Source organism: Melanostigma gelatinosum, assembly GCF_949748355.1.
Source record: "Melanostigma gelatinosum genome assembly, chromosome: 18".
NCBI classification, from domain to species: domain Eukaryota; kingdom Metazoa; phylum Chordata; class Actinopteri; order Perciformes; family Zoarcidae; genus Melanostigma; species Melanostigma gelatinosum.
In genome coordinates this window covers 16,939,556-16,967,429 of record NC_136651.1, presented here as the reverse complement: position 1 = coordinate 16,967,429, position 27,874 = coordinate 16,939,556, and the positions used below count along the sequence as shown (strand labels likewise).

Below are 27,874 nucleotides of genomic sequence, written 5' to 3'. Positions count from 1 at the left end.
GTGATTACTTGTGCATATGTATTTGATAAGACTGTATGTAGTAGCCTGTGCTCGAACTTAAACCTTCACTGTCACTGAATGTGTAGTCATACGCAGACTATTGACATTATGAGTGACTACTAATTATGAGACTTAGTTTTATCGTTTGGTTATTGGTCCCTGTTCGCAGGGTGGTGCCCCGTTTATATTAATAATCATTAATAATTGTTACATACATCAATAATTCTATTGATGTCAAGAATTCAGTTTCTTAAATGCTGATAACCCAAACACGCTCCTTTAGATCCCAACATTACTTACATCTTGCAAAAGAGATTTTTAATCTCAATGAGACTACCTGGTTAAATAAAGGTTTAAAAAAAAATATATATATATATATATATATATTTTTTTTTTTTATTCAAAACGTAGTCGGTTCGTCATGCGTACCGAACCGTGAGCCTCGTACTAAACGGTTCAATACGAATACGCGTATCGGTACACCCCTATTGTAGATGGTGAGTTTCTGCTAAAAGTCGTGAAAACGTTCTTTCTTCTATCTTCACCATGAACACGGATTCATAGTCACATTGTGACAGGTCTGCTGTGAAGTAACTGATGAGACTGATTCACATCATCATTGGACTAAACACACATAACTACTGATTGTTTGGATCTCATCTCAGAGGCAGAAGCTGAGAGATGAACGTGTGTCATTGTGGATGCGTTGAACGTTATTATCCAGACTTGTTCCTGTTGACATCAGTGTGACAGATGAACACTTTGTGCTGAAGAGAGTTTTCATCGACATGTCGTCGGCAATTTACTAGTATTCATCCAAGCGTTCACCTGGCATGACATATTTATATTAACTTAATACTGTCAAATTAAAAATAGAAACTCTTATTTCATATGCAGAGAGATTAACATGTTATAAATCCGTCTTTATGCAAGAGACTAGAATAGAAAGTAAAAAAATATCTTACATATTAAACAATATCGATTCAATAATTTACTTTTCATAATCTACACTTTAAAATTGTTGCAAAAACATCACTAAAAAAGAACAGTTGAACTGTGATTATGATGCATCGAATCTTGAGTGTTGTGTTAAACTGTGAGAGTCACAGACTGGTGGAAGTGGGCAGCTCCCAGTGTACCTGTGGATCATCATCTTAACTACAGACAGTAACTAGTGATTGATCATCTTGTCAACAGCTATGGAGATTATTCTGAAGAAACAACCTTCTATTCAAGATCTGGAGGAAACATCATAGTTGGATGGTTCTTTAATGAAACCAGGAAGTACTTCTGTAAGGGAAGATGTAAAGAGGAAGACATTCTTGTTGAAACAACTGGTAAGAGAGCTCAGAGAGACAGATACAGCATCAGATATGTAAAAGGATATAAGTCAGGAGGATTTGTGTATGTGGGCATCACACCGCTGACCAGGTCTGACTCAGGACGGTACCGCTGTGCTCTGGACAGGACTTTGTTTCCAGATTCCTACTATGGGTTTAAGATCGTTGTCACAGATGGTGAGTTTCTACTTGAAAACGTTTGTTTGTGTCTCTGGAGGTCTGAAGCCAGTCAGTTTTTTAAATATATATATACACTCAGCTAGCCGCTAGCCCAGGGGTCGGCAACCTGCGGCTCTTCAGCCCGTCTGTTGCGGCTCCCTGAGTCTACATCAGGGGTCTCCAACTGGCGGACCGGATCCGGACCCAGGCCCTAAATCCGATAGATAATTCGGAATTATACATATTGGGCACCGAGTTTATACTTTAACGCGTCTTATTCAGCCGTTACGGGACTTGTTCGGCGGTACAGGAAACACACACCAACCAATGCGTCTAAATCACATCAGGTGATGCAGCTCAATATGAGTATTCTGACAAGTTTCCTGACTCGAGCAAGGTTTACACACACCGTGACACACGGGGGAGAGACGAGGAAATAGAAAGAAGAGCAGGGAAATTGCTCCGATCGAAGAAGATATCTCGCATGACTTTCTCCAAAAAGAGAAACGTGTTCAGAGAGAATATAATTTATAGGCAAGAATGAACAGAATCTTATGTTAATTATTCCCACAGGCAGTTAAATCGTCTATCCCTGTCAAGCGCTTTTCCCCCGTGAACGCGAACGGCTAATCATGATTTTCAGACGCCCGCCCTCTGTAAACTATCAATGGATAAATCCAAAAAAAGAAAAGTCACGGAGGAAAATAGAGTTTGACTCTGCGTGGACGTCTTCATTTGCTTTCACTGGCAACGATGCTGGCTTACCTGTACGCTTCCAAAACAAGCACACAGCATGTGCTGAAAAGTGTCACGCTGGAGATGAGCGAAAAAGAGCGATTTCTCAGCTGCTGCAGCAAACTCTCCTCTTCATAAGAGTTTGGTATTGTTATATCAGGTAAAATAGCAATAAAATGTCAAGAATTGCCTGAGGGAGAACCGGAGGCTGAGGCAGATGCAGAGTTTCCTCATCTAATCTTCATCGTCTGATGATCACAGGAAACCAGGATCCTCACTCGAGACCTAGGAGCCCCTTTGACAGAATTAGCTAAATATTTGTTTCATTATTTTCTCTCAGCACTTTGTATAAAATGCTGACTAAGGCTTTAGGGCTGTCACTCTCTGACATGTTTGGTGTACCAGCTCCGTGTTGAACAGCAGTGTTGAACTAGTGTACCCCAATGCTCTTACAACCCAGATATCCACACAGAGTCCGTCACATATAACTTCATGTTTCTGTACATCTTGAATTGATTCATTGCTTCCTTTAAATGAATGATTTCTTGCTTCATACATTTGTCTTAAATTCTACCAGAATGAACTCCAAACATGTGACTTTAATAAAGGCATGAAAGAGTGGTGGAAAGAAAAGCTTGGAAGTTAAGAAGGTCCTCCGGGAGTTTGCCTTTTCTCCATTTTCGCTCAGCCTCTCTTAGGCTCCGTCTGTCAGTACGCACTGAAAACCAGCTCAACATCTCTGTCCGTGCTACTGAGGGATGGTTAGTCAGTCTCCCTCGTGTCCCCTAAACCCCCCATGTCACATGCTAAGTAACCATGAGGCCACGCCTCCTGCAGTCGCTGCTCCCTCACTCCTCTGTTGAATTCTAAAAACATGCTGGGAGGAAGGGCTCCAGCAGAATTTGAAGGTGTAGTCACCCGTTAACACTTAAGACACGCTCCACATGTGCTCCATTGATGCAAAAAGGGCATTTGTCTTCAGCCGCTATGCGCTCAATGGTCTCCTTTGTTTTGAGGGCCAGGTGCTGGACCTCGTCCCTGTAAACCGTCTCTTCGTCACAGCCCTGTGGAACTCCAGCGTTCTGGCTCAGAGTGAGAAGAGGTGTGGTTGTCTAACCTCGTTCGGTAATGATTGCCTGAAAACCATCTTCGTTCATTCTATCCTTTAAAATACAAACACACATTTGTGTATTGTGCATCATGAGTGTTCGGCCTTGCCTAATTAGTTGCACACCATGTACACGAACATACCAATTTGGTTTCTCTTTGATTTAGAGCTAGAAAACAGCTTAAGTAGATACAAATAGATAAAGACACTTGAAAACAGGCATTCCAAGTGTATACAGCAGGGAGTTCCACTGCTTGAATTAATACACGAGTGCTTGAAAACATTTAAATCGTACCTGTTCCACGAACCCTTGTTAGCTTGCTGTAATGTTTCTGTTTTATAATAACGTATTACCCTTTAAAGAAAGACATTCAGTACTTCTTTGGACATTGATATGAATGTCGTTGACATTTCGTAAGGAAATGAATCTGCCAAATGACACCCAAGGTGGTAGTTCTTCTTCTATAAGATGGACAACAGAGTTAGCACAGTACCATGTCGGGCACCTGACCTGATTGATTTTACATCCAACCTTTTTTCTTTGGCACGTACAGTAACACTGTGGTTTCTACACAGGTGCTTTATGTCCAGCTACAATTTGCACCTCACACCATTAATATCGTTGGCCTGACATTTCAGTGTTTTCTATTTTTTCAAACTTTGTTTTTCCGTCTACTCCCAGCTGTTTGCAAAAATTATATTACACATGTGAAAACGACAAAAGAAGAAAAAGAACAAATACAAAGTGAGTACATGAGAGCAAGTGGATTCATACTGAGCTATATTGTGACATAATATTAATATTTACATTTTTTTTCCATTCTGTTTACTTAGCACACTTTTGAGAACATAACATTGACTTACATCAATTTCCTGGAGACTTACCCTAACCATACCCACTACTAGCCTGACCCTAACCTCGACCTAACATTAACCACTATCTTTTCTTTCCTTCCAAATCTGGGACACACGTTTTTGTTTGCAATCGCACAAGCTGTCCCCAATTAACTGGTCTCTTGTCTGAATTGTGTCCCCCGAAGGTAGCCTAAGTCAAGAACACACATACACACTTTCATACTTTAAATCTGCTTGTCCATTGCCCTTTTGAAGGTCCATCCTGGCTGGGCTAATGTCCCCCGTTTCCTTGCTGTAACCCGAAGAATATTAAGGTGCATGTGACTAAGTCTGAGTGTACAATGTTCAGGGGTTACTCACACTAGGGCAGTTGTAGGATCCCTTTACAGGGAGTATGTTCCTCTGCATGATTTTTACTGAAGCCTTCTCCTAGCTTTCTCTGCTGGAGTTTCAGTTGACACTGCCAATTCTCTGCCAAGTAGGCCACAAGCTCAGTTGTTCCCAGTTCCAAAGTGCACTTTTATGAAAGCAGCCCTGGCTTTGCAAGGTAACCCGATTGATACGGAGAAGAAAAGGGAAAACAAGTTGGATTTCTGTTTCCTAGTCACTTGAGCTCGACTATGACTGCAGACATTTGGGACGTTATTATTGTTGGCGCAGGACTATCTGGGCTGAGCGCAGCTCATTTGCTCAGAAAAAGGAATGCCAAGTTGAAAATGCTGATACTGGAAGGAAAAGGTTTGTAAAAATTCAAAGCAATGGGTAAGCTGAAATGAGGGTGATTTGCTGGATTCTTCAGCTATGATATTGTCTCTAACTAAATCATGTCTGGTGTGCCATGCAGATCGGGTGGGGGGTCGCACAGTGACCACTGAAATACCAGCAGCCAATGGTGTTGATCGCTGGGACTTTGGGGGGCAGTGGGTAGGAAGGTAAGGTTGATCAAAAACTGGAGGAATAATCACACATCACATCAATGTAGCAGTCACCTCGTTAAGATCACAAGGATATTTATTATCTGATTCTATAATTATGTCTTACAGGGATTTTCTAGATGACAAAAACAGAGGAAAATTCTGCAGTTTTGAATTTTTTGTTTTGTTTATGACACTGAAAAGCATTTAGTAGCAATTTGAAATGCAGAAGAGTTCCACCAGACACAGAGAGGAAACAGTGGTTAGCATTTTCACATGGCTCAGGTTCTGGGGTTGAGCCTGCCGACTGAATGCAAGCTAAGATTGGCTCCAGCCGTGTAGCAGATTTTGAGTAGTTAAGGCACGATGATTTATTGATTGCGGTTTGGAAACAACATTCAAAGTTAGCCCCTCCTCCCGGGCTTAACAAGGTTTATGGTGCTCACAAGAAACAACTTACCGTAGTTCACTTGTAGTTTTTCGTGGTTATATTCATGTTTTGTCTGTGCTGCTGTCCGCCATTTTGTTAGCTTTTGTTCAATGCACGCTTGTGATCTAGCACCTGGTTGCTACGTTTTCAATAAGGTTGACGTCAGAAACTTACCGAACACAGCTACATTAATATGAAGGAGGAACACAGGTAGAGTCTATGCAGATACAGACGCAGCCACACAGTCCTAGTGGGTCATAAATTGATCATAAGTTGATGATTGAGAGGGATTTTTTTTGTACGAAATCCTGCTCAACCTAATATTGACGTCACTCAAAGCAACAAATAAGGTGCACATAACTGCCCATTATCTTCTTTAAAAAAAAAAGCATTTAAGCTTGCTTCTCTGTGAAGGTTTTTGCCTGTCAGCCGTAGTAATGTGTCTGTTTTCAACATCAAGTGGACCACTGTCACCAATCATACAACGACCAGCCTATCTCAGAAGTGTCTCATTTCTCCTACATTTGTGGGATTATTGTGCAGTCACATTATAAGAGACATTGCAGTCATGATTCAGACCACATCTGTCACGATTTATGTTTTGATTTAGTTATTCATCCTGCTTTATTGAGATGTTCCGTGTCTTGCACTTTCTTTCCTGCCTCTGTCTGTCTCACCCCTGTGAGGGTCTGCCCTTCCCCTAATTAGACACAGCTGCCTTCAATCAGCTGCACCTCCTCAGTCTGCTTCACTTCACTTTCTGCGCCTCTCTCTTCCTCTCGTGATCGTCTGCCCCGCCCTTCATTGAAACCTGCTGTGTCTAATCACCTGCATTTAAACCGTGTGTGTCCCTTGGCTCAGTCTTCGTCGGTCTGTCGTCTGCCTGCCATTTCCTCCCGGTGTGTTTCGCGTCTGCTCCCCTTTGCCGTGTTCCTTGTTCCTTTTGGATGTTTCATTTTCATGGACTTGTGATTCACACGTTTTTGTGTTGAATCATTTTTTGTAGTGATGGCGAGATGAAGCCTCATGAGGCATCGAACCACTTCAGCCAATTTGTTCGCGAAAGGGTTCATTTCTCGAAGCTTCATGTGCACACGATACCACCTACTGGCCAAGTGTATAATCACAGGCAGCTGTATCTGAACCACATAATGTGATGCATTGAATTTTTTGTCTGTTATGGCTGTTGGGAATGACTATGAATTACAAAAATGTATGACCAAATAATTTCTGTACGTAAATTATCACATATGTGCATAATAAAATATTTTTTGAATGTATTCTGTGTGTGTACATTTTCCCAAAATGGTAGTATCATATGATCTGGCAGGTTGTGTAATAATATTATGTCACTTTAGGAAAATGGCATGGGCTTAAGCAGGCAGAGGACAGTGAAAGTGCTTGTGGAACTAGGACGAGGGGACTGAATATGCTTGTGTAACTTGGACAGTGATGTACAGGACACGGGACATTTTTTTTGACACAACCTCTCCGGCCTTTGAAAACACCCTTTCACAGGGTACAGAAGATGCTGGCGTGCACAAAAACGCAAGAGCAAGTCTACATACATTTTGATACAGGAATTTTTGCCTCTCCCAGTACTCCAGAGGCAAAATCTGAACCACTTCCCGAAGCAGTCACGTGGTACAGCGAGGCTTCGGACGTCATCATTTTTGGCTCCTCCCCTAAATGAAGCAAGCCTCGATACGCGCTTCGAGGAAACGCCCCCTCCATTACTCGACACACGCTTCGAAGCGTCGGCACATCTCGTAACATTAGTTTTTTGTTACAATTAAACCCACACTTATCCAACCCTCCGTTTCCCCGAGTCTCCCTGCATTTGGGTCCAGCCCTTTCATTTTCTGCAAACACTTTACAACATCAAAGAAACAAACTGCTTTGATTGAAGTTACCACTGCTTACATATTTGTATAGTTGCTAACTGGACTACAACATGTAGTCAACTGTTGGAAATAGCACAGCTCCACTAGAGAATGTGTGAAGTGTGTTGTTCAGGAGCACTTTGATACCTTGCATCTTTCAGGTGCTCCATGTCACTTCACACCTTGGCATATATTTTTTTTCCCCAGTTGCTCAAGCAATGTTGTATTCTCAAGCCCACTTCTCTTAACTAAGAATAAATGCATTTCTGATGTTCAGCTGAAAGTGTTAAAACCCTACACCAAATCCTCAAACACTGTAAACCTAAGCATATATAAAGTGGCTTCTTTTCTTTCTTCAGCACCCAAACACACATCTTGGAGCTCATAAAGGAGCTGGGCTTAGAGACGTTCCCACAATTCAATATTGGCAAGAAGGTTCACCACACGGGAGGGCCAGGTGCCAAAGTTCGCACCTACAGAACCAGTATCCCTGCTCTATCCCCAGTGGTGCTTCTGGACCTCACCCAGCTCCTGTGGAAGGTGAGGCAAGCAGACTTACACAGCAATATGCTGTACTTCTGACTTTGTTTAATCATGGCTTTCCTCCCAAATTCTTAGAAATGATATGAATCAGTCAAATAACTCCTAGTGGAATGATTTAATTAATTACTTGTTGCATGTGTACCAATAACAAGATGATATACAGCATATTAGAAGCCAGCTTTTACGACAATATCTTTCTATAATCCGCTTCATTGAACAATATCCTTACCATTCTGGGAATCAATAAGCAGTCCTAAATGGTTGTGGTGTGGAGGCTAAAACTCACCCCACAGAGAAGGAGGCCAGAGCACACGTGTGTCCTCTGCTTTGTGCAGACGACACGCTCCAATAAGAAATCTACCAAGACTGGTTTACAATTATAAGGAATTTAATTCCACTGATGCAAGTACGATTACAGTTAAACATTGGAGTACATACTCCTATGAAATATTACAATATAAACCCACTTTGGAAAAAAACTACCTCTGGTCCCATGAGACACAGCTGTCCCAGGAAACCGCATGCTAGAAAGAGGCAGAAAAAACACTTCTAACTCCGCCCACATATTCGTTTGCGACTCCTCCCCTTCCGTCTATCTCAATTTCTATTGGCTACCTCCTCTCACACCTCAGTAAACGCCTATCTCACATCTCTCTCTCCTGAGCAGCTAACACATTCAAATCCTGTCAGTTATGACTTACTCCCTTCTATGATAGTCCTTCAGTATATAAGTTAAACTTCTGCAACTTGGCAGAAGCTTCATTTCTTTTAGCTACTAATCCTACATCACTTTATGTTTATCTTAATTATGCATTCCCAAAACCCTTATGTTTATGACTAATTATGAATTCTTAATTATGAATTATTAAACACTTTTATTATATCTACTAACTACAGTTTTTTGCTCAAATTTCTTACAGTGGTAATGGTATTTTACATGTATAATGCTGTGTGCTTTCAGATGAATACAACAAGCATATATGAATCACACAACAAAGTACCACAAAATGTCCTGCCCAGGATAAGTGCTTAGAGTGGGAAGCAGAACATGTGCAGGGAAAGCCCTGACAGAATCATGCGTGATCATGTTTTGTCAACTATACTCCTTTTTGTTCTGTATCAATTGGATGATTCTTTTTTTTTATGGTGAAGCATCATGTGTGGGTGTGTTGTAATTGTACTTTGCACTCAGATTGACAGACTGTGTGCCACAGTATGCGTCCAGGATCCTTGGAGGACTCCCAACGCTGTTGAACTGGACAGTATGACCCTGCATTCATACATTAAGCAACATGCTTGGACTGCAGGCATGTTTAAAAGTTGCTTTCGCTATTGCACCCTCTGTTTCCTTCAACAGAGCATGTTCACATGTTGACCAAAGTCAGTGACTCTTGATACAGTGTTCCATATACAGTATTTGTACACAACAATTATGAGTCTACAGGCTGTGATGTCGGGAAAAAGATGAAGATGTATAATAGTTGAGGTCAAAAATGTGTCTCTGATCCTTAAAGGAGCTGTATTTAACATTCCTAATGATACAGAAGCAAATAACGATTTGATATGTAAAAATATATATATTAAGAATAAAGACAGGAAAACAACTCCATCATTAACTTACAAAGTACAGCTGAGGCTAATAAGAATGTCGTACATTTTGCTGGTCATCAACTAAGTACTGCATACATTGTCACGGATAGAAAGACATTAGCTGGAAATATTGAATGTCCGCACCAAATTTCATGCCAGTCCATCTTTTATTAGCTGAGGAATTTCACTGTATAGGTGTTAGCTATGTAATGGTTCACACCTTGGCAGGACACTGATATGGTCTGGGAATGCATATAATTACTGCATGTGTGAGAGCTACAGTATGTCTTCATTCATCTGCCAGAGCTAAAAGAAGAGATGGGTCTGTGTAGCAGATCTGTCTTTGGCATGGAGCCATCGCAGATGTCCTTCCTGTTCTTCCTCATGTATGCTGCAGCAGCTGGAGGGGTACTGCCACTGCTGGAAAGCACTCCGGGTTCTGCGCAAGAGCTCAAGATAAAGGTACACAGCTGATATCCTTCCACAAACTCCAGATTGTTGACGTGAGAGCTTTTTCAAAAACAAAGACCGCAGTGGCTTTCTTCTCTCCTTTAATAAAATGTCCCGGTAAACCCCTCAACAGAGTCAGAACATCTTGTACGAGCACTGTCTTAACAAACACAGAGCCTTTGTTCATCCCAGACGCATCATCGATTGACACAGCTAGAACACTTGGAGTGGTTTTGCTGTTGATTTTCCTATTTTCTCTCAGCTACCTGAGCAAGTTACGGTTCCATGCTTTCTATGTTTGAGCCATTGCTTCTAAACCTTCTCTCTCCACAGAGTGGTGGAGTGTGAAATGGCTAATGGCCAAAAGGGGAAGAAAAAGAAAATTGTAACAATGCTTTTTTAGTTACAAACCTCTGTAATAGCAGATTTTCTCCCCTCATATTTATCTGCAGCAATTTTCTTATTTTGGCATTTCAGCTGTGTCCTGAGGGAATTATTACAAGTAGCACTGTGAGCATGGCAACACCACAGATGCAGTAAGAGCAGCATCAAATGTAAGGAGCTTCATCAGTTGTTATTGGACTTACTCCAATTATTTTGAATACATTTTATCTGAAAATGTAGATTAAAGTCAGAACTCTTTGTGTGTATTTCTTCTTTATACTTCAAATTCAAGCGTACATTTGGCTTTTATTTTTCCTGTTTTTAGGATTTTTCATATGCTTATCACATTAAAAAAGTTATTTTGAACCATGGGAAGAAAAAGGTTCCCACTGACTGTTCACTGCAGAATAACCAGGACATTGTTTACAGAAAATGGTGTTGCTGATGAGGATTTATTTTAAATGTAGCCTACAGTTCTAATTGCGCCAGAATAAATAAAAAGTTGTATTGCATTGGGATGTCAGCATGTCTCATATGAGGCAGGTCCATATAAAAATGGCTCAAATAACTGAACTATCTGCATAGGAGGAGTTTTGTGTTTTAATGATTTGGCTGAAGAAACCCTTAAACGTCAAGCACTCTGCCCACCCCGGGTATCAATGGTGTAGTTTCTGTCTCTCCACAGGGAGGCACCCAACAACTTTCACAGTGTCTGGCAGAACGTGTCGGTGGAAGAATGTCCGGCTGGGTTCTGCTGTGACGGCCATATGGCAGGTAGAGTACAGTAACATCTCACTCAGGGTTTGATGAGGCGCGACACAGAGATAACAGCTTCCACAGAGGGGAAATAGGCCGTCTCCTGTGAGGCCACGGCCTGTTCTGCTTGACTGTCTTCCTTATCCAGAGCTGAGAGACCAAGAAGGCTCCATGCACTCTGAAGTGGAGAGCTTTGCCTTGAAGTGTTGTTTGTTCTTGCTGATTATGTATTGTTTGTTAGTGCATAGATTATTGATAACTGGATGGTACAATATCCAATGGGATTGCTGGATTTTAGACGATAGAATATTAAATTGAATACCAAAATCGGTTAGAGGACTACATTTTCTAATATGCTCCAAAGTAGAGCTGAAACAATTATCGATTTGGCAATTATGTCTGTCACCAAGACAACAATGCCATGAATGAACTGGCTGCAGCCTCTTTAAAGGAGAGTATTTTGTGTTTCTTCTGTTTGTATCACGGTAAATTTACTTCTGCAGGACATAAGCAGATTGAAGATGTCAGCCCAGACTCTGGCACAGAGCGGAAACATTTGTCAATTAATGAATTAGCGGATCAACAGAAAAACAATCGTCGATTATCTGAGTCATTTATTGTTTAAAATATTTGTGGGGCAAAAATGCCACAAAAGTCACAGGGTTGAGCCTTTCAGATGGTTTACAGCGTTTTTCAGAATTTAGACTCTTCAAGAAGACGCCTTATGTTCTACAAATCGTTATTATGATTAAACAATTACAAAAATGTTGGCAAATGAATCCATAATGAAAATAATTGTTGCTTCCGGCCCTACATTGTACATACTAAAGAATAGAATAGAATAGAAATGTACTTTATTCATCCCCAAGGGGAAATTTGTCTGTGGCAGCAGCAAACAGGGTTACACAATAAAATAAAATATTGGGTATGGAAAATGCACAATATATACAATATAGTAAAATAACAGAGCAGGACCTATTAGATTTAAGAAACAAAGTAATACAAATGCACAGTATATACACTGAATAGAATTGTATTAAGTTAACTAAGTAGGAAAAAAAAAAAAAAATCAATAAATAATAAATCAATTCATCAATTACCTGAAATAATAATCAAATTAATCAATATTGAAAATAATCACAAAGTGCGGTCCTACTCCCAAGTACTAAACAGTAATAATATGAACACGGATGAGATAAGGAAGAAAAAAAGTAGCATGGGCAGATTGACAGGAGGCTTTAGCCGGTCCCAGCATGCATTGGGTGACAGGGAGGGCACACCGTTGACATTTAGTCATGTCTGTCAAGAGCACACAACTTGACACAAATTGACAAACAAACACACTCACAGCTACAGGAGATGTTCAGTTTCCAGTCCATCCTAAGCTAAACTGGAGCACCCGGAAGAAACCCACATCGGCACCAGGAGCACATGCAAACCTCACACAGCTGGCCGGGTGGGCTTCATACCAAGGACCTTCTTGCTGCAAGACAAGAATACATACAAATCAAAACATATATAAAATCAGTATTCTGGCTTCTTTAGGACATTGAGGAGAGCTTGTCCAAATAGGGAAAGCTGGGACACCTTTAGTCTCTGCTCTGAAGGTGGTTACAGTGGTGCTGGACGATATCAACTCCTTACGCTTTACTGTTTTAATGGTGTGTGTGTATAAAAATATCTTTTTTAATAATCCTAACGTTACTCAAGAGCCAGTCAAGACAAAAAAAATGCAGGAAATGTAATTTTCAAATTTTCAGCATCCAAAAATATACAGCTGTTTTACAATCTCAGAGGAGAAGTGCTTTCTATGTTGTACACAGTAATGTTCTGTGGTGGGTGAGTTTTAATTATCACCAGAGGCTTAAGTTAAGTGCATGTGAGACCAAGGGAGCAAGCACACAGGAGCTCTGCAGTGATTCAAAAAACCCAGTGATATATATAGTAGAACATTTTGCCATCACATTTAAGTTGATTTTACTACGTCATTAGTTTAAATTACTACAACATCCATAAAAATACAAAACACAATCGAATAGAATGAAATCAGTTTGATTCACAGAACTATGCCTCATGTATAAATATATAGAAACCTATTGTTGCTTCACTGTTACATGATACTACTGATACATGACTACTGTAGTGTGTCTGTCTACACTATGTATCACAGGCTCAAGGTTAATGTGTAGACATATAATAAAACACCGGCATTATTGGTTTGCAGAAACGCCGAATTCGGCTGTGAAGATATAAACATTTCGCCAAAAATAATTTCAGATATGCAGAGTGAGATGCTTAAAATATACTGTAAAGAAGTGATGTGAAGTACAGAACTGAAATTCAGTTTGTGCATACCATATTTTAAATACTCTTTTTTTCCATAATCAGTCAGCAAATCACACTAATAAATAGCTCCATCACACAAGAGGGGATGTAATGTACTAACAAATCTGTGCAGCTTGCTTATCAAATAAAGCTGTGTTTCTGTTTACGTGTGTCGACAGGATGCTGAGTGGGCCAGGGTGACCACCACGACCAACACCTTCCTGTGCAGAGCTGTGATTGTCACCTGCCCCCCTCATTTGGCAGGTCAGTGTGCGTCTCCCACCTCCGTCGACTCGCTAAATTAAATTCTCACCGATGCAGAAGGCAAATATCCTCCCCTCGCACTACTACATCAGTCAAATGTGGTAAAATGTGCATCCATGCTGATACAGGACTTTGATTTCCCGAAATCGTTTTGGCTCTGGGATGTGGCAGTCACTTCGGTTGAAGTCGATTTGTTCCGAGGTCGGGCTATGGGCTGAGGAATTGCCTGGATTGGATTTTGAACCAGAGCAAAAGTGAAGGCCAAAACCTTTACTGGGGCCTAACTTGACATTCGTTATAGGAGGCAGTGGGAAGTTGAAAGTGACAAACACGTCATAACCGAGGAAAAAATTGACCCTGACAGTAAACTGTTCGCAAGAGCCAAAAAGTTGTAATTGCACCAAATAATAGCCTTTAAAACCCATGCCCTTTTTAATTAACAACAAGCGTTACAGCAACATCTGTCGATTTGAATGCAAATCCATTTTCCATGTTGCGGCAGTGAGTTTGAGGAAACATATAGATATCATATCTTGAGTAGAATCCACTTCCTTTTCTCTTGTTTTTTCTTGGTTCAGAAAATAGAAAACCTGCATTCCAAACTCAATTGGTGGGTAACATAGCAGTGCCTTGGAGTTGATTTAATGTTCGCAGTCTGGCTGGTGCTTGTGACATACTAAGACAGGAGTCGTGCTGGTTGATGCCAAGGCTGGAGCCGAAGTAGTTCTTGCCAGGTTTTGAAGGGGCCGAAGCGGAATCTGAAGCCGGGATTTACACTGGGTCTGTGCCTGCATGTACTAAGCTGGCAACAGATCTGTCACTCAAATCCTCATACTCATAGCCATGGACCACAGCCAGGATCCTTAATGAGACAGGTTTGAAAGCAGTGTTGAATTATGCAGCATGGATTGCTCTGGCTCGGATGCCACTGGGCCACGCTTTGGCCTTAAATCAGTTCGGGTAAATTGACAGGGGACTTTCAAAAGCCAAAGTCAGGCCAGTGATTGAGACGTCACCTCTGGGATAAATTAAAGGGAGGATTGCTGCTTGAAGTCATCTGTGTGACATGTTTTGTTTTAATTTCCTGGAGGTGAATAAACCTGAGGAGCCTTCCAGTTGGTGGGGGAGCGAAGGACAGAGCTTTAATGGTGATAGTGACTGTAGACGATTCCTCGCCTGGACAGTAAAGAGTACATTGCTCCATAACCGCTCATATTTAGTTCCTTTGTTACAGACGTTTGTTTCTGACGTTCTTAATTATCTCAGAAGTCACTTGCTTTTGATGCAATAAATCGGTAGATGGATGACTGAACAAAGAAATGAATACTCTCTTGGGTCCAAGAGGTGCTTGGCATCAAAAGACCCCCCCCCCCCCCCACTGTACACACACACACACACACACACACACACACACACACACACACACACACAATCGCAACTGCTGGATATGAGCTGTTCGTTCCCCAATATGTCACGTTTGTCCTGTTCTTGGCTCCTGGATTCATCTCCCCATTCATCCATCCATCTTTTATAATGAGTTCCGTCAGGTTTTTTTTCCCCTCCCGTTTTTTGTTACCACTTCTCTCACTCACCTCAATGATTTATGAACTGTTTGGTTTCACTGCATATGAGATTGCCATGCAAGAAAAATGAGGACTTTGCCATGCGGTGTGTTGAATTTCGATGATGTGATTGAAGTATGTGCATATATTAGTAAGAATAGGTTCCCATGTATATTTATTATGAGACTGCATTGTATAAAGACAAATACTAATTAAGCTTTCACAGCATGCGGTTGGAGTATAATGCAATTAGGCGTACAGTCTAACATTCAGCGGTAGTTACAGAGACGGCTCTGCAGTTACTAAATTAACATTTAGTTTCAATGTGTTTTTCTGTCTCTCTTCATCAAGTAGGACGTTCCTTGCAGATGATGCCAACCATCTGTCTGTGTGTGCACATTTGTGTCTGTTGGCATGTGCGAGGATATTTATTGTTAAGTGGGTGAAGCCAAAGCTCTTGACGTCTCTTGCAAAAAGTCGTCGTACCTGACTAAAAGCGGGATTTCATCTGACTGCGAGTGAACTTGACAGGCAGCCAAGCAACACTATATGTGATGTTGCAATTTATCTTCTAATGGAGGAGCTGCAGTAACGACAGCAGGCTCGGGCGGTGGTGAGGAAATGATTACATCTGCCACTCACAGTTTAGTCCACAGGCTTGTTTGCACTAGTAGAAAAACAGGTAAGCAGTGCATTAGCACTGATTTGCCAAGTGACGCTTTGAGTCTGGATTCTAGGCCACGGATTTGCTGTGCTGTGAATGAAACTAATGGAGTCTCATTTAGGGATTACACATTAAGGAAGAGCTGAGGTGATTGGGAAGATAGCTAACGCGATGCGATTTCCATCTCGCTGAATTTAAACTCTGTGGAAATGAATTAAGGGATCTGTGTGTTTTGCATCTCTTCTGATGAGCAACATAGTGTTGATGTGCAGGCTAGTATCGTACATGTGGCTTTGTTCAGCAATGGGAAATGTTAAAAAGCGATATATATTATGAAAAACTTTCAGCGTTGCGCACACACAACATAAACTCTCTTCTAAAGTTATAATTTCTGTGTGGTATGTTGAGGCAAATACTGTTGATTGTTCGATTATTCAGGATCTCTTACATTTGGATGTCGAAGAATTTTGACCAAGACATTTGTGATGACTAAAAGGTCATAGTACTCTCAGGTGGACGTTCTTCGTTATGGTGACATTGTTTCGGAATTACTTCAAACATATTCTTAGTACGTCTGGACTGTAATCAACTGATACTGATCTGTGAGAGACTAATCGACCAGTAAGTCAAGCTCTGTTTCTATGTAACATTATCAAGAGTTTGAAAAAAAAAATTCTAATTCTCAATTAACAGCAATTAAAAAGAAGGAAACTAAATAAATGAATAACAGTCAACTCAAAAACACAATTGATTTGCTTGCGAGGGACTGCGTGGGGTGTGGTAAGATCAGATTCGGCTGACGGCGGTGACTCTCTTATAATGTGTTCATGTACCCAATCCCTTTTACTAACAAACTGATTGAGATAAGAAAAATGTTGTCAGGACCCTCACATCACAATGAAATGCATCTTCTGTTTGTGGCTACGCTTAGTTGGCCGTTTATTCATAGGAGATTAAAAGCCATCCAATATTGAACCACAGTTCAATGAATTCCTAAACTAATGAAGGCAATTTCAGCCAAAAGGGGTCATCCTCCTCCTATTCTCATCAGGACCACCAATGATCAAGTAATGTTGGAACTGCAGTGCAGATGGGGGATGGTGTCTGCTGCTCCTGCCGTGCCTTCAATTTCCATAAGTGTCAAGGGGCTACGCACGTAATTCAACAAAAGATCTGCGATGTAACGTGCCCACAGATACAGGAATCCATCTTCAGCGTTTGGATTAAGTGGTTGGTGAATATGGCCCTTAAGATTTATGAAGGCTGTTTATTTCTTCTTCTTTGGTATCCATCTGTCTTTATTGCCTCATCTTTTTGAATTTACCTTCTAGAGTTATAAGAGGTTCTTATATCTTTGTTTTGAAGCAAAGCTTTGACAGTATACTGTAAAGGCTGTTTCTCTTGTCACATGGCCATTTTCTCAGCCACACACCTCACAAAAGGTTTTTCATACAAGTACTTCTCCTCCTGAACGGGCTGTTGCATCATAAGCTGTGCACTGCTCGATTGGCTTTTTAGGATGAAAGAGGCGATCCAATTTCACAGTATATGCAGACACAGCTATGAACGAAACTTCAGCTCTAGCTAGCTTTAACCATTTTTCATACCTTTTAAGGTTTCTTTGCACCACTCTTCATAAATTGCCATTTGGCAGCTGCATCTCTGAAGCATCATCCCTTTGATGTCATGTCTTGATTTGAGCGGCTTTCCGTGTTTTACTTTCCTCATCGCTCTGACTGTCAGACACTGAAAGTGCGTGTGCGCTACGGTAAAACTTCAGTGTGTGAGAGTAATGGAAATGTTGAAGCCCCTTGCTGAAGGCTACCACAGATGGAACGCACAGGTCAGTGAGAAAGTAAGGTCAGCGTTGTCCAGTAGGGCATTAACATATCGGAGTGAAATGCCACAGTATTCCAAAAGGAGAAAGTAAGAATAAGACGGACAGAACGACAATGAAAAGACTAAAAGGAAATCACTCTGGGGCAAGCGGTGCCCTTAAAAGTCAGAGTACAAAGGGTCAGGAACCAGCAGTCGCACAGATTGCCCCGGAGCCAATAGACGTCCGTGAACCTGCCGCTGGTTTCCAAAGATGACAGGTTGATGCAAAAAGCCGTCTGATAAAGTGTCAAATGAGAGTACTTCAGTTCAGGGATGGGTGCGGGTAAGGATGGCGTCACCATCCTTTAGGGGAAACTTGCTGTACTCCATGTCTGATCCAAGATGAAACCTCCTCGTTTCACTTGGAGGTTTCATCCATAAAGCAGGGATTTTTTGCCAAAAATGGCTCAGGATACTGATTGCCATCATAGAAATTGTTCATAAGATAAATAGGTTGTTCTTGAATACAATTATTTTTTTTTTGCTGCTGTTCACATTTAAAAATCCAAGTGGTAGAACCATATAAATGCTCTTGTGTGAGAGCGAGAGCGAGAGAGAGAGCGAGAGAGAGAGAGATGCACGATTATGGCTAGAATGATTATTTTGATCAGTACTTGGATCACAATTATTCATCACGATTATGCATTCATTATAGGGACAAAATATTTTGATTGCACTTTCACATTTGAATAAAGAGAGCACTGCTTTCACTCTCTGCATTACAATAGGACTGGTCGTTATTTAAAGTGCATCTCCTTGAAACAAAACTAAATTGTATCAACATTCCCTACCCACAATAAAAACAGAGCAGTGCTTTCACTTTCACATTGTGCTACATTCCTGCTAATTAACAAATTGTCTGCCCATAAAACACCAGCATATCATTCGTCTGCTGTGGACTGCAGTCAGGACATTCAAATACGGTTTTCACAGGCGTGCGCAGCAGCATGGCAACTCTAATAATGAACCTAAAATGAAGCCAGAACCTGTTCTTCGCATGCCACCATTTGCTAATTCACATTTGTCTATTTCACGAAAAGCCTCAAATGTAAACCTGTTGGTGGCACTAGATAAACAGTCAGGGGATTGCTAAAGTCAGTAAGAATCCATGTTTTAGTGTTTAGACCGACTACACTCCGACCTCATAAACTTCTGATTAGCTGGAGAATTTTTACATTTTCTCTCGTTCAGCTCGTGTACCATCTTTTTGTATGCTGGCCTGAGTAGTTTGAAGGTACGCCCACTCAAAAAACACTGGACAATTTTTCGAGCGCCTTTTTCAGCCACCTTTTGGGCACACAGCATCAGATTAGTGTGCACTCATTTATCGCGTTATATAAACTGCCATCCCTTTGAACCTGCTTATTCACATCATCCTGATTTAACTGCGATGCTGAGTTGTGTTGAAGTTCCACGAAAGCGTCACTGCTGATTAGTGCACGTTTAGATCGAATGACAGTGCTGTCACAGTGGAGCACCATAGCGTTATAAAGAATACGGTGACAGAATATGTCTCATTTAACCATCAATTACTAAATAATGAGGTAGAAGGCATTTCCTGCCATCAACTTAGAAGGCTTTGGTGTCAAAACAAGCAGCTTTATGGATATGACACCACTTGACAGGCCTTGTGTCTTGTGTACAGTGCTGTCATTTGAACGTCTAACTGACCATGTCAAATTAGTTTGGAGCCACTTATCATGTCACTGTTTTTCAATTGTACAGCTTTGGGATCATCAATTGTGTTTATCATTAAGGGCATTATTTTGAGGTTGCTGACAGGCTCTTGACAGTTTCTAAATGATGTTTCACGTCTTCCAGTGGTTCATTCGTTAAAAGCCTGGCTTTTGGCCAGATGTCACTTCACTTGCCAGAGCAAGCACGGAAAACAGGCTGGCTGGCTTCTTCAGCATGCGTGACATACAGTACCTCCAACAGTACTGATGAAGTTCCTTGACTGCTCTCACATCAGTGAGATGAAGCTTTTTACGGATATAAGTGCCCTGCAGCATAGCAACAGCCAGCGTAGTGTTCGAACATGGGGATTTCTAAGCGAGGTCATTAATACTACTCAATGATTCAAGATAAAACCACCCTGGTTAATCGCGGGATCAGCGTGTGCCGTCTGTCTTCGCTTATTTTTTTATTTAAGTCTGTCTCTAAAAATAAAGCCCACATGTTTTTTATCTTGTAAAGTACATCAAGTGAGAACAGAGAAGGCGGCTTAAATGGAATTAAAACTAGCATGTTTTGTGAGTCATAGTGATTCAATACTTTTGTTTTCCCCACAGCAAAGATCCACTACCAGCCAGCCCTACCCAGCCAGAGGGAGTTCCTCACCCAGAACATGCCTGTGGGCCACATGATAAAATTCATAATTACCTACCAGACGGTGAGTGACAGAAGATAAATCACAATTGCACATTCGTTCACATAAATAGATACACATTTAGAAACATTCATTTGAAACAGTCATTCTTTGTCGCAGCTTTGACATGTTTTTCCTCCCCAAAGGGTTTATCTTTAATTAACAGTGAATACAACTGTTCTAACTCTCACAGGCTCTGCCCTGTACAGGACTCGATGCGCAATTCCCTCCTCAAACACGAGTATGCATTTGGCCTCTGAAAATTTCCATAAGCACAGCTGACCAATCACACATGCCTACCCAAATGCCCGCTGACTGATCTTCCTAGCTATGGGCCCGACATGTCATGTAATCAATATCAATTTCTCAAAGAGCACATTCCTCTTCACCTACCCTGCTCCAAATGACAAGTCATTGACCTGCACAAACGGATATGACGTTTGGATGCTCAAGGTAAAAAAAGTCCAACACACACGGGTCGTTTCCGCCCCACCTCCAGTAAAGGGGGCATCGAGAGGATCACACGAGTATGAGCTATCAGACCCGGTGACACAGCGCTTTGAAAGCTATCTCGGTGTGATATTCTCAGACGTGTCACGCGGTAAAGCAGCTTTGAGTAGCATATTTGCGGGCGAGCATGCAATGATGTGTTCAGAGGCCTCATCACAGGCTCTGCCTTTTCCACTCTACTTACCTTTGTAGCTGCCACTTCTGTGTTAATACGGATTGGCGTGCACAAATCATGATCATACTGAGGGATCTGCACACCTTAAAACAAATCGTGATGTACCTACATCCTCGTGTTCCCGCCCTGCTGCTCCTATGGCGCTCACTAAAGAGGGTGTAGAATGTTGAGCAACAATTTGTGCTATATGCTGTTTGATTTGCACATTTTTAGATAGGTGCCTCCTGATCAGCCAGCTGCATTCATGCAAATTTCTAGTGGGCGAATGGATAGTATTACCCATAACTATTTCAATTCATGGTTCATAGAAAAAAGCATGTATAAGCACTGCTTACATGGAAATGGTGGCTGCGACTCGTTTCAAGATTAATTGTTGCTTGCAGATGCATGTAGATAAGATAAGATAAAATAGACTTTATTATCCCGAAGGAAATTTGTCTTGGAAACATACAGTATCTACTGTTAAAACAATACAAATAACATATTGCATACATACATTACATACAGACTGTCGCCAGTCCACATACACGCACACACAGTACCTACCACAGCCAACAAATAAAAGCATGTGAGTCCTGAGCTCTCGCATGCTCATGCATGGGTTTGCAAATAAGCTGTTTTGATGAGTGAAATTTGTTAAATTAATAGGGGACCTTATGTCATGTTGCAAATTAGTTAAATGGGCCCTTTAATTTGAATATTCCCCACATTTATTGAACCTCATTTATGAAATAGAAAGCCTGTAGCAAGCAGCAATCAATCATTTTGGCACAAGTTCTTTATAGATCTCACACACTTTGTTCACAATCACTTCTTGCACATAAATTTTGATTTGTTGAATATTTTCCATTTTGCACTCCACAGCCATATGATTAATCAACTAAATGTGCAAATAAAGCAGACTTAACGAAGAGCAGCAGCTAAGGGGCAGAAAAAAAGGATGCCCCCGACCAGTGCACTGAATACTGATCAAGGCAAAGCGGAATTACAACCAAAACCAAAACGGACAACAAATATCTTAATTACTGATCAAAACGGGTGCAGACTATCAGATTTAATTCGGTAAAACAAGCCAAAGGCAAAGTCACACAAATTGTCTCTGAATTTAGTCCCTAATTATGATATAATTCACTACATTTACCCTCCGCAATTTCTTTTTTAAGGGTCCAAATTGTAAATGTATGTAATAGAGTTCCCGCAAAAATGTTCCCAATCGAAAAAAAAGACGTTTGTGTCTGTGGCACCTTTGTTGTGTTGACAATCCCACAACACATTGCTGACCATTCTGAAAATGTAAACATTTCAGTCTCAATGAAGCTGTCAGCGATGACACAAAATGGCTAAATAAGGGTCTGCCATTGACTTGGCTTTGGGCTGAATGCAAAGATCTGGACTTCCCCAAACTTGTAGAGTCATACACTTTACATCAGCATGCGCGGGTACTCTAGAATTTCCCGTCCAAATCCAAAATTCATCAAGTCTTGAGTAAACTTGACTGTGGACCTAAAGGTAATCTGCTCCAAGTGCAGGCAAAGGGTTAAACAATTGCTGAAGATTCTTTGCTTCGAAGCTTCGTTTAATCCATGTAAACAACGCACAGTGTTTCACAAAGACGATAATTACTTCTGCACAATGCTCTAATGCTGTGCACCGTACTCGCATAACGTAAAAAAGATGTGGTCGCTGGTTGGAAAATCAAGAAAAAGAGAGGAAATAGCGAGGGGTAGAAGACGAGTCAGGGCAGAGAAAATGAAAAAGCGTGGGATCATTTCAAGCTGAAAAAAAACAAAAACTCTGTACAGCATGTCTATTGTAAAACCAAATTAGTCAACCACAATAGCACGACGTCAGTGTTCAGAATCTCTGCAGGGCATAGAGTCTGATTTCAGCCACTCCTCCCAAATGTATATCTTACAACCCTTGGCCTTTGCCGTCAATTGTGAGTGTCAGTATACTGGGTAAAGAAGCATATTGGCCATGGCATGAAAACCTTAATGAGCAGAACAATGTCCACTGATCTGCAGGCCTCTCACCAAGGCCAAGGTGTACTGTGTGACCTGAGAAAAGCTGTTCATGTTTGAAAACCCAAAAATGTCATCGACTGGAAACAGGTCTTGCATGAAAGAGTGTGCCGAATACCTCCATAGTGTGGTGAGAAACTGATCAGTTTCAACAGGAAACAGCCGAGTGTACTTTTTGCCATTTATTGAGCCTAAGAGGCAATGATAGTTTGGAAGTTAAATTCTTGTGATTATAATAATAACCCGAACTCCAAAATACTCAAGTCCATGTTTCCTAAAGTTATGTTCTGAGAGAAATTAGGTACGTTTTTGCACCTCATTTGCGTTAAAAAGCTTTGCGATAAAGATGCATCCAAGACTAAGCACACACTAAATGACAAGACAGCTGAGTAAGCAATTACAAACAAGTCAGAATCTGTATGTTGGAAGGGTGATGTCGCTGCCACTGTTCAAACCGCTCTATCTAATGTCTTTGTTTGTCAATCAGGTAATATTGTCTGTGTTTGCATTCAATTTAAAAATGCATTACAGGAACGCAAAACTGATGCATTTTATTTAAATATTTTTCTTGTGTAACAAATAGGCTACAACTTAATTTTGTTTTGCAACCCTGTGTTGCATAGCCAAATCACAATACATTATCCTAAAATCCTTCAGATGTCCTCCTACAAAACAACATGCATTGGTCATGTCAGACTCTACAATCTCCCAGGCTCTTATTCTTTCTGAACACTGTAGTGCAGGGGTCTTCAATGTTTTTCAGGCCAAGGACCCCCAAACTAGAGAGATGGAGCAGGGACATCCGACAATATATATTGTATTCAATTGTGTTTTATATTAAATGGGCCTAGTACCGTGTATACCTCTTTATTGTGCATTCAATACTAAGCTATTCAAATAATACTCAGGTTCATATATTCATGTTTTTATTTTAAACATGTGCAAGGTACAGTGAGTCGGGAGGCCGTGCCACTGCCATTTATAAACACACCTTGTCAACTGATGTCAACATCAACATTGTCTGTCAATTGCATGATAATCATGCACACAAGCTATTCAAATTGATGTTTTCATTTTAAACGTAAATGTGGAAATGAAAATGAGTGATGGCCTATTAGTGCCACTGCCATGCATAAACATACCTGTTATCTTGCATACAATACTGAACTATTAAAATAATGGACACATTCATTTTTAGAAAAAAAAGGTTTTGTAATTGTTTTTCTTTTTCTAAATTGTTTATTCAACCAAAAATTTCGCGGACCCCCTGCGGTACCTCCGGACCCCCTAGGGGTCGTGGACCCCCTGTTGAAGACCTCTGGTTTAGACTGTAGTGGGGCCTAGGTGATACTACACTCAGAGCTGAATGGAAATGGCGTGCAATTCACTCCATTCCGGTTTAGGTTCAAAATGGCACAAGTGCACAGTGCATAGAAACAGCTGCCAATAAAAGGACATCAAGAAGCAGCAGCAATGGCTATTTACGGGAGAGGAAGAGCGAGTTTTGTCCCGGACACGGCTATCTTACTCCCTGCCTGAAACATGTCAAAGAAAAGTGGTTTAAAACCTACCTCCCAGGAAATCACTCCGAGACTTTGATAGCAGATGGCAGCAGACGACACCTCTCTAGAAGATTATGGAATAAAACTGAGCTGAGTGAGCAGTTCACTGGAACACTATTGTCCCACCACTTGTGCAAGCCCAAGGACTTTGCATTTTCAGCAGGAATAGTTGAGTCTGCATTCCTGCCTAGAAGCACCAGCATGTCCCTCTCAGGATCCAAGTCTTGAGAGGCAGCCTCAGGCTAGGCATCACATCTGTCTCTCCACTTACCTCTGGCAATGCTCCCCAATGTTAGTTCTTCAGGGCAACGCCCGTAGCAGCTGTAAAAACCACATTATACGAAGCTTATGTGAAGTCTGGATGTAAAAGACTGAACAAAAGCAAATTCTACAGCCTGAAGGTGCCTGTTTGTGCATAGCATGTATAGGTAAACCGCTCCTATCCCAGTAGTGTATTGTTATGTGATGACAGGTCAGGCTAAAGATGGCAGCAACCTGTCTTGATGTATACACAATGAAATAAAAAAGACAAAAGGTACACTGTTGCAATTATAACCTGGGAGGTAACTGAGGCAGCTGAGCCCAGAACAGTGGTTTGCAGAACCCTGTCCAGCATGCTGTGCCTCTTCTCCTCAGTGTCTCCTGTGGTCTAGAGTTGGATGAAGGTATGCCATCATATTTCATGGCTGGTGATAACGCAAAACAAGAGCTCTTAGGACAAATGTCCTGTGCAAAAAGGGGATAGGTTTGGCCCTGAAGAAATAATTAGAAAGAAACATGTCATTTAGAGTGCTTTTGCTACTTCAAATCATTTTTTCATTGTAGAGAAAAATTGTAATGCAAGAATCTTCTTCTTACATTAGTCATTTAGCAGACACTTTTATCCAAAGCGACTTACAATAAGAGTATTCAACATAGGTATTCAAGAGAACTACGAGTCACCAGAAGTCATAAATGCATCAAAACAGTTATGTGAAATATCTTATATCTTATATCTATATATTCCTCACACAAAACGACCGTAACTTCTATTTATTCCCTGTGCTGGGTGAATTCAGTCTTCTAAATGAATGTGCTGGCTCGCTCTATAATGAGAAACCATGGCAACAGGGACGCAGTCAAAGCCTCAGTTTATAATTTATTGCAAGATGTTAAAATGCTATTTTCTAATTAACAATGAGTTCAATATTATTTTCAGCGACTCGTCCTCTTAACACAAGCTGGAAGAAGTAACTTCTGTATCACATAACATCTCACATCCATCTCACATCTCTTCATTCATAATGCATTAGAACCTTATGGTAATGCTTGTTCCAGGTATTAACACACGCAGGCATTACTAGTAAAACTGAGTTATGGCTTGGAAAAAACTTTGACTGTAAAATGCATGAAAATAAAGATTAATGGTCTGAACCATATTTATTTGGCAAGTGGCCGTTCAGTCAGGAGCACTCTTGTAGATTTTTATCCATTTATTGCAAAAAATGAAAATACAGTTATACTTGGCGCTGGTGGCTCTGCTTTTAAAATGCTCCCCAGATTAGCCAAGCAACTAGCCAAAACAGTTATGTGAAATATCTAGTATGTGTAGCAGCAAGCCTGCTGCACACCTCAGCTGTCAGGTGTAACTTCATGGGATGCATGCATCCCAAGAGAGGTCATACTACCTAAATCAAGCAGTGAAACCCAGCCAACCACTTTCAATTCATTATCATGCATGGAGGTACTAATGCTAGTCTCCAAGGTAGCACTCATTGAGCTGCGATTATCTCCACAATTCCTGGGTGAACATAACGTTAATAGGACCACTGAAGACCACTGGCCCATAGCTGTCAGAGTGGATGCTGGGACAAAAACAGCTGCGGAGCTACACCGATGTGGAATGAGTGAGAACTGTATGGGCGAGGAGGGACTCCACATCGTTTGCGGAGACAGAGTTGGGTTGTGAAGCAAGACCTTGATATGGCTTTTACTTTGTCGGTCAGAAACAAGGGTTTGTTTTGCCTCGCGCCACAGGACGCTGTTGCAGGTCGAACCTTTACCTTCCCTGTCAGTGTTTGAATGTTTAGATGGAGTACTATCATGCAAAGGATCGAAAGAGTGCGAGTTGGTTGTGAATTCACCACACCGGAGGAACCCAGTTTGTGTACTAAAAGGTATTGAGAGGAGAAGACGTTATCATTGCTTCCTGGATGCTCTTTTTTCAGGCCGTTGAACAGGAGGCGAATGGAGGCATTCCCGGGTAGGCTACATACTGAGGGATCTGCACATCTTAACCCTTGTGTTGTCTTAGGGGTCAGAAATGACCCGCCACTCTGTTTAACAGCATAGGAAACCCCCTTAGTGACCTTTTTTTCAACTTGAAATTCGATGACTTTTCCTAGAATCACCCCAACATGAGAAAAAGTTAAACATTGCCTTTGTTCATATTTCCATAAAAGCTGTACACCAACAGGGTACAAATCATGTCTTAGGGGTCATTTTTGACCCGGCAGTTATGAAATCATTTTCATTCTACAGAAACCATAAAAGACACACCACACACTCATAACACAATAGTTCAGATGCTTTTTCACTACGGACTTTGATTCTTAACCACTGCAAAGCAATAGTAAAAGTACATGCATTGTGTGGTCTCTATTCCCTCTAAGAAAATGATTGTTCCAATTGAACACATGCAAGATGTAGCTGGACTTAAGACTTGACACCTAAAAGTGACTTGCATGCTTAACATCATCAAAGGTTAGTTTGAAATATATTCAGTCTACATTTCCAATTGTTTTAGATGAGTGTTGCTGTTCAAGCTTAATTAGGAGAACAGCATATGCTGATAGTGGTTTCTGGGCTTACACATAAGACAATGGAACAGATGTTTTGAATTGCATTATACGCGGTTATAGTTTTCAACATTTTATTTGCAAATTCACAAAGTTACGATTAATAGTGTTGATCCCTTTGAAGAGATTCTGTTTTGTGCTAAACACGCAGTGACCAGAAATCATTAGCTTGGTCAAGGATGCTTACCTGACGCGCCATATAACGGTTTGTCATCGAGAAGCATCTGAGAAGCTGTCAATGGAAACTATTTGGAAAAGGGCAAGCACTTAAAAAAAATTATTAGCAGGTCTTTGGATGAACCCTCTGTCAATCAACTCTTGCCAAAGCCAGTCGGGAGAAGAGCAAAACACATATTTTTCTCTGAGAAATGCCTTCATCGTCATTACTGCTCATCTTTTACGTGTCGCGTCACACACACCTAAACCACACTCGTAGTAACTCCTCACAGGAAGCTGATTTGTCCGGACACTGGTAGTCCAGACAAAAAATGCATTGCTTGAAGCCTGCCAAGATGGATTTTCGTGTGATCTTGTGATCCTGCGAGAATGCAGCTGCTGTGC

General features: G+C 41.1%; 1 protein-coding gene across 1 annotated transcript in view; it reads left to right on the top strand.

Annotated features, from left to right (window-relative positions):
* Nucleotides 1-4,817: 4,817 nt before the first annotated feature.
* Nucleotides 4,818-27,874, top strand: part of LOC306792353 (putative flavin-containing monoamine oxidase A) — a gene marked incomplete at both ends in the record, with an annotated part of 54,967 nt that continues 31,910 nt past the window's right edge. The window contains 9 exon segments of the mRNA XM_079289424.1: nucleotides 4,818-4,935; nucleotides 5,042-5,129; nucleotides 7,784-7,964; nucleotides 9,160-9,274; nucleotides 9,862-10,019; nucleotides 11,077-11,119; nucleotides 11,122-11,165; nucleotides 13,652-13,736; nucleotides 20,132-20,232. Coding sequence (XP_079145550.1) covers nucleotides 4,818-4,935; nucleotides 5,042-5,129; nucleotides 7,784-7,964; nucleotides 9,160-9,274; nucleotides 9,862-10,019; nucleotides 11,077-11,119; nucleotides 11,122-11,165; nucleotides 13,652-13,736; nucleotides 20,132-20,232 — 933 coding nt within the window.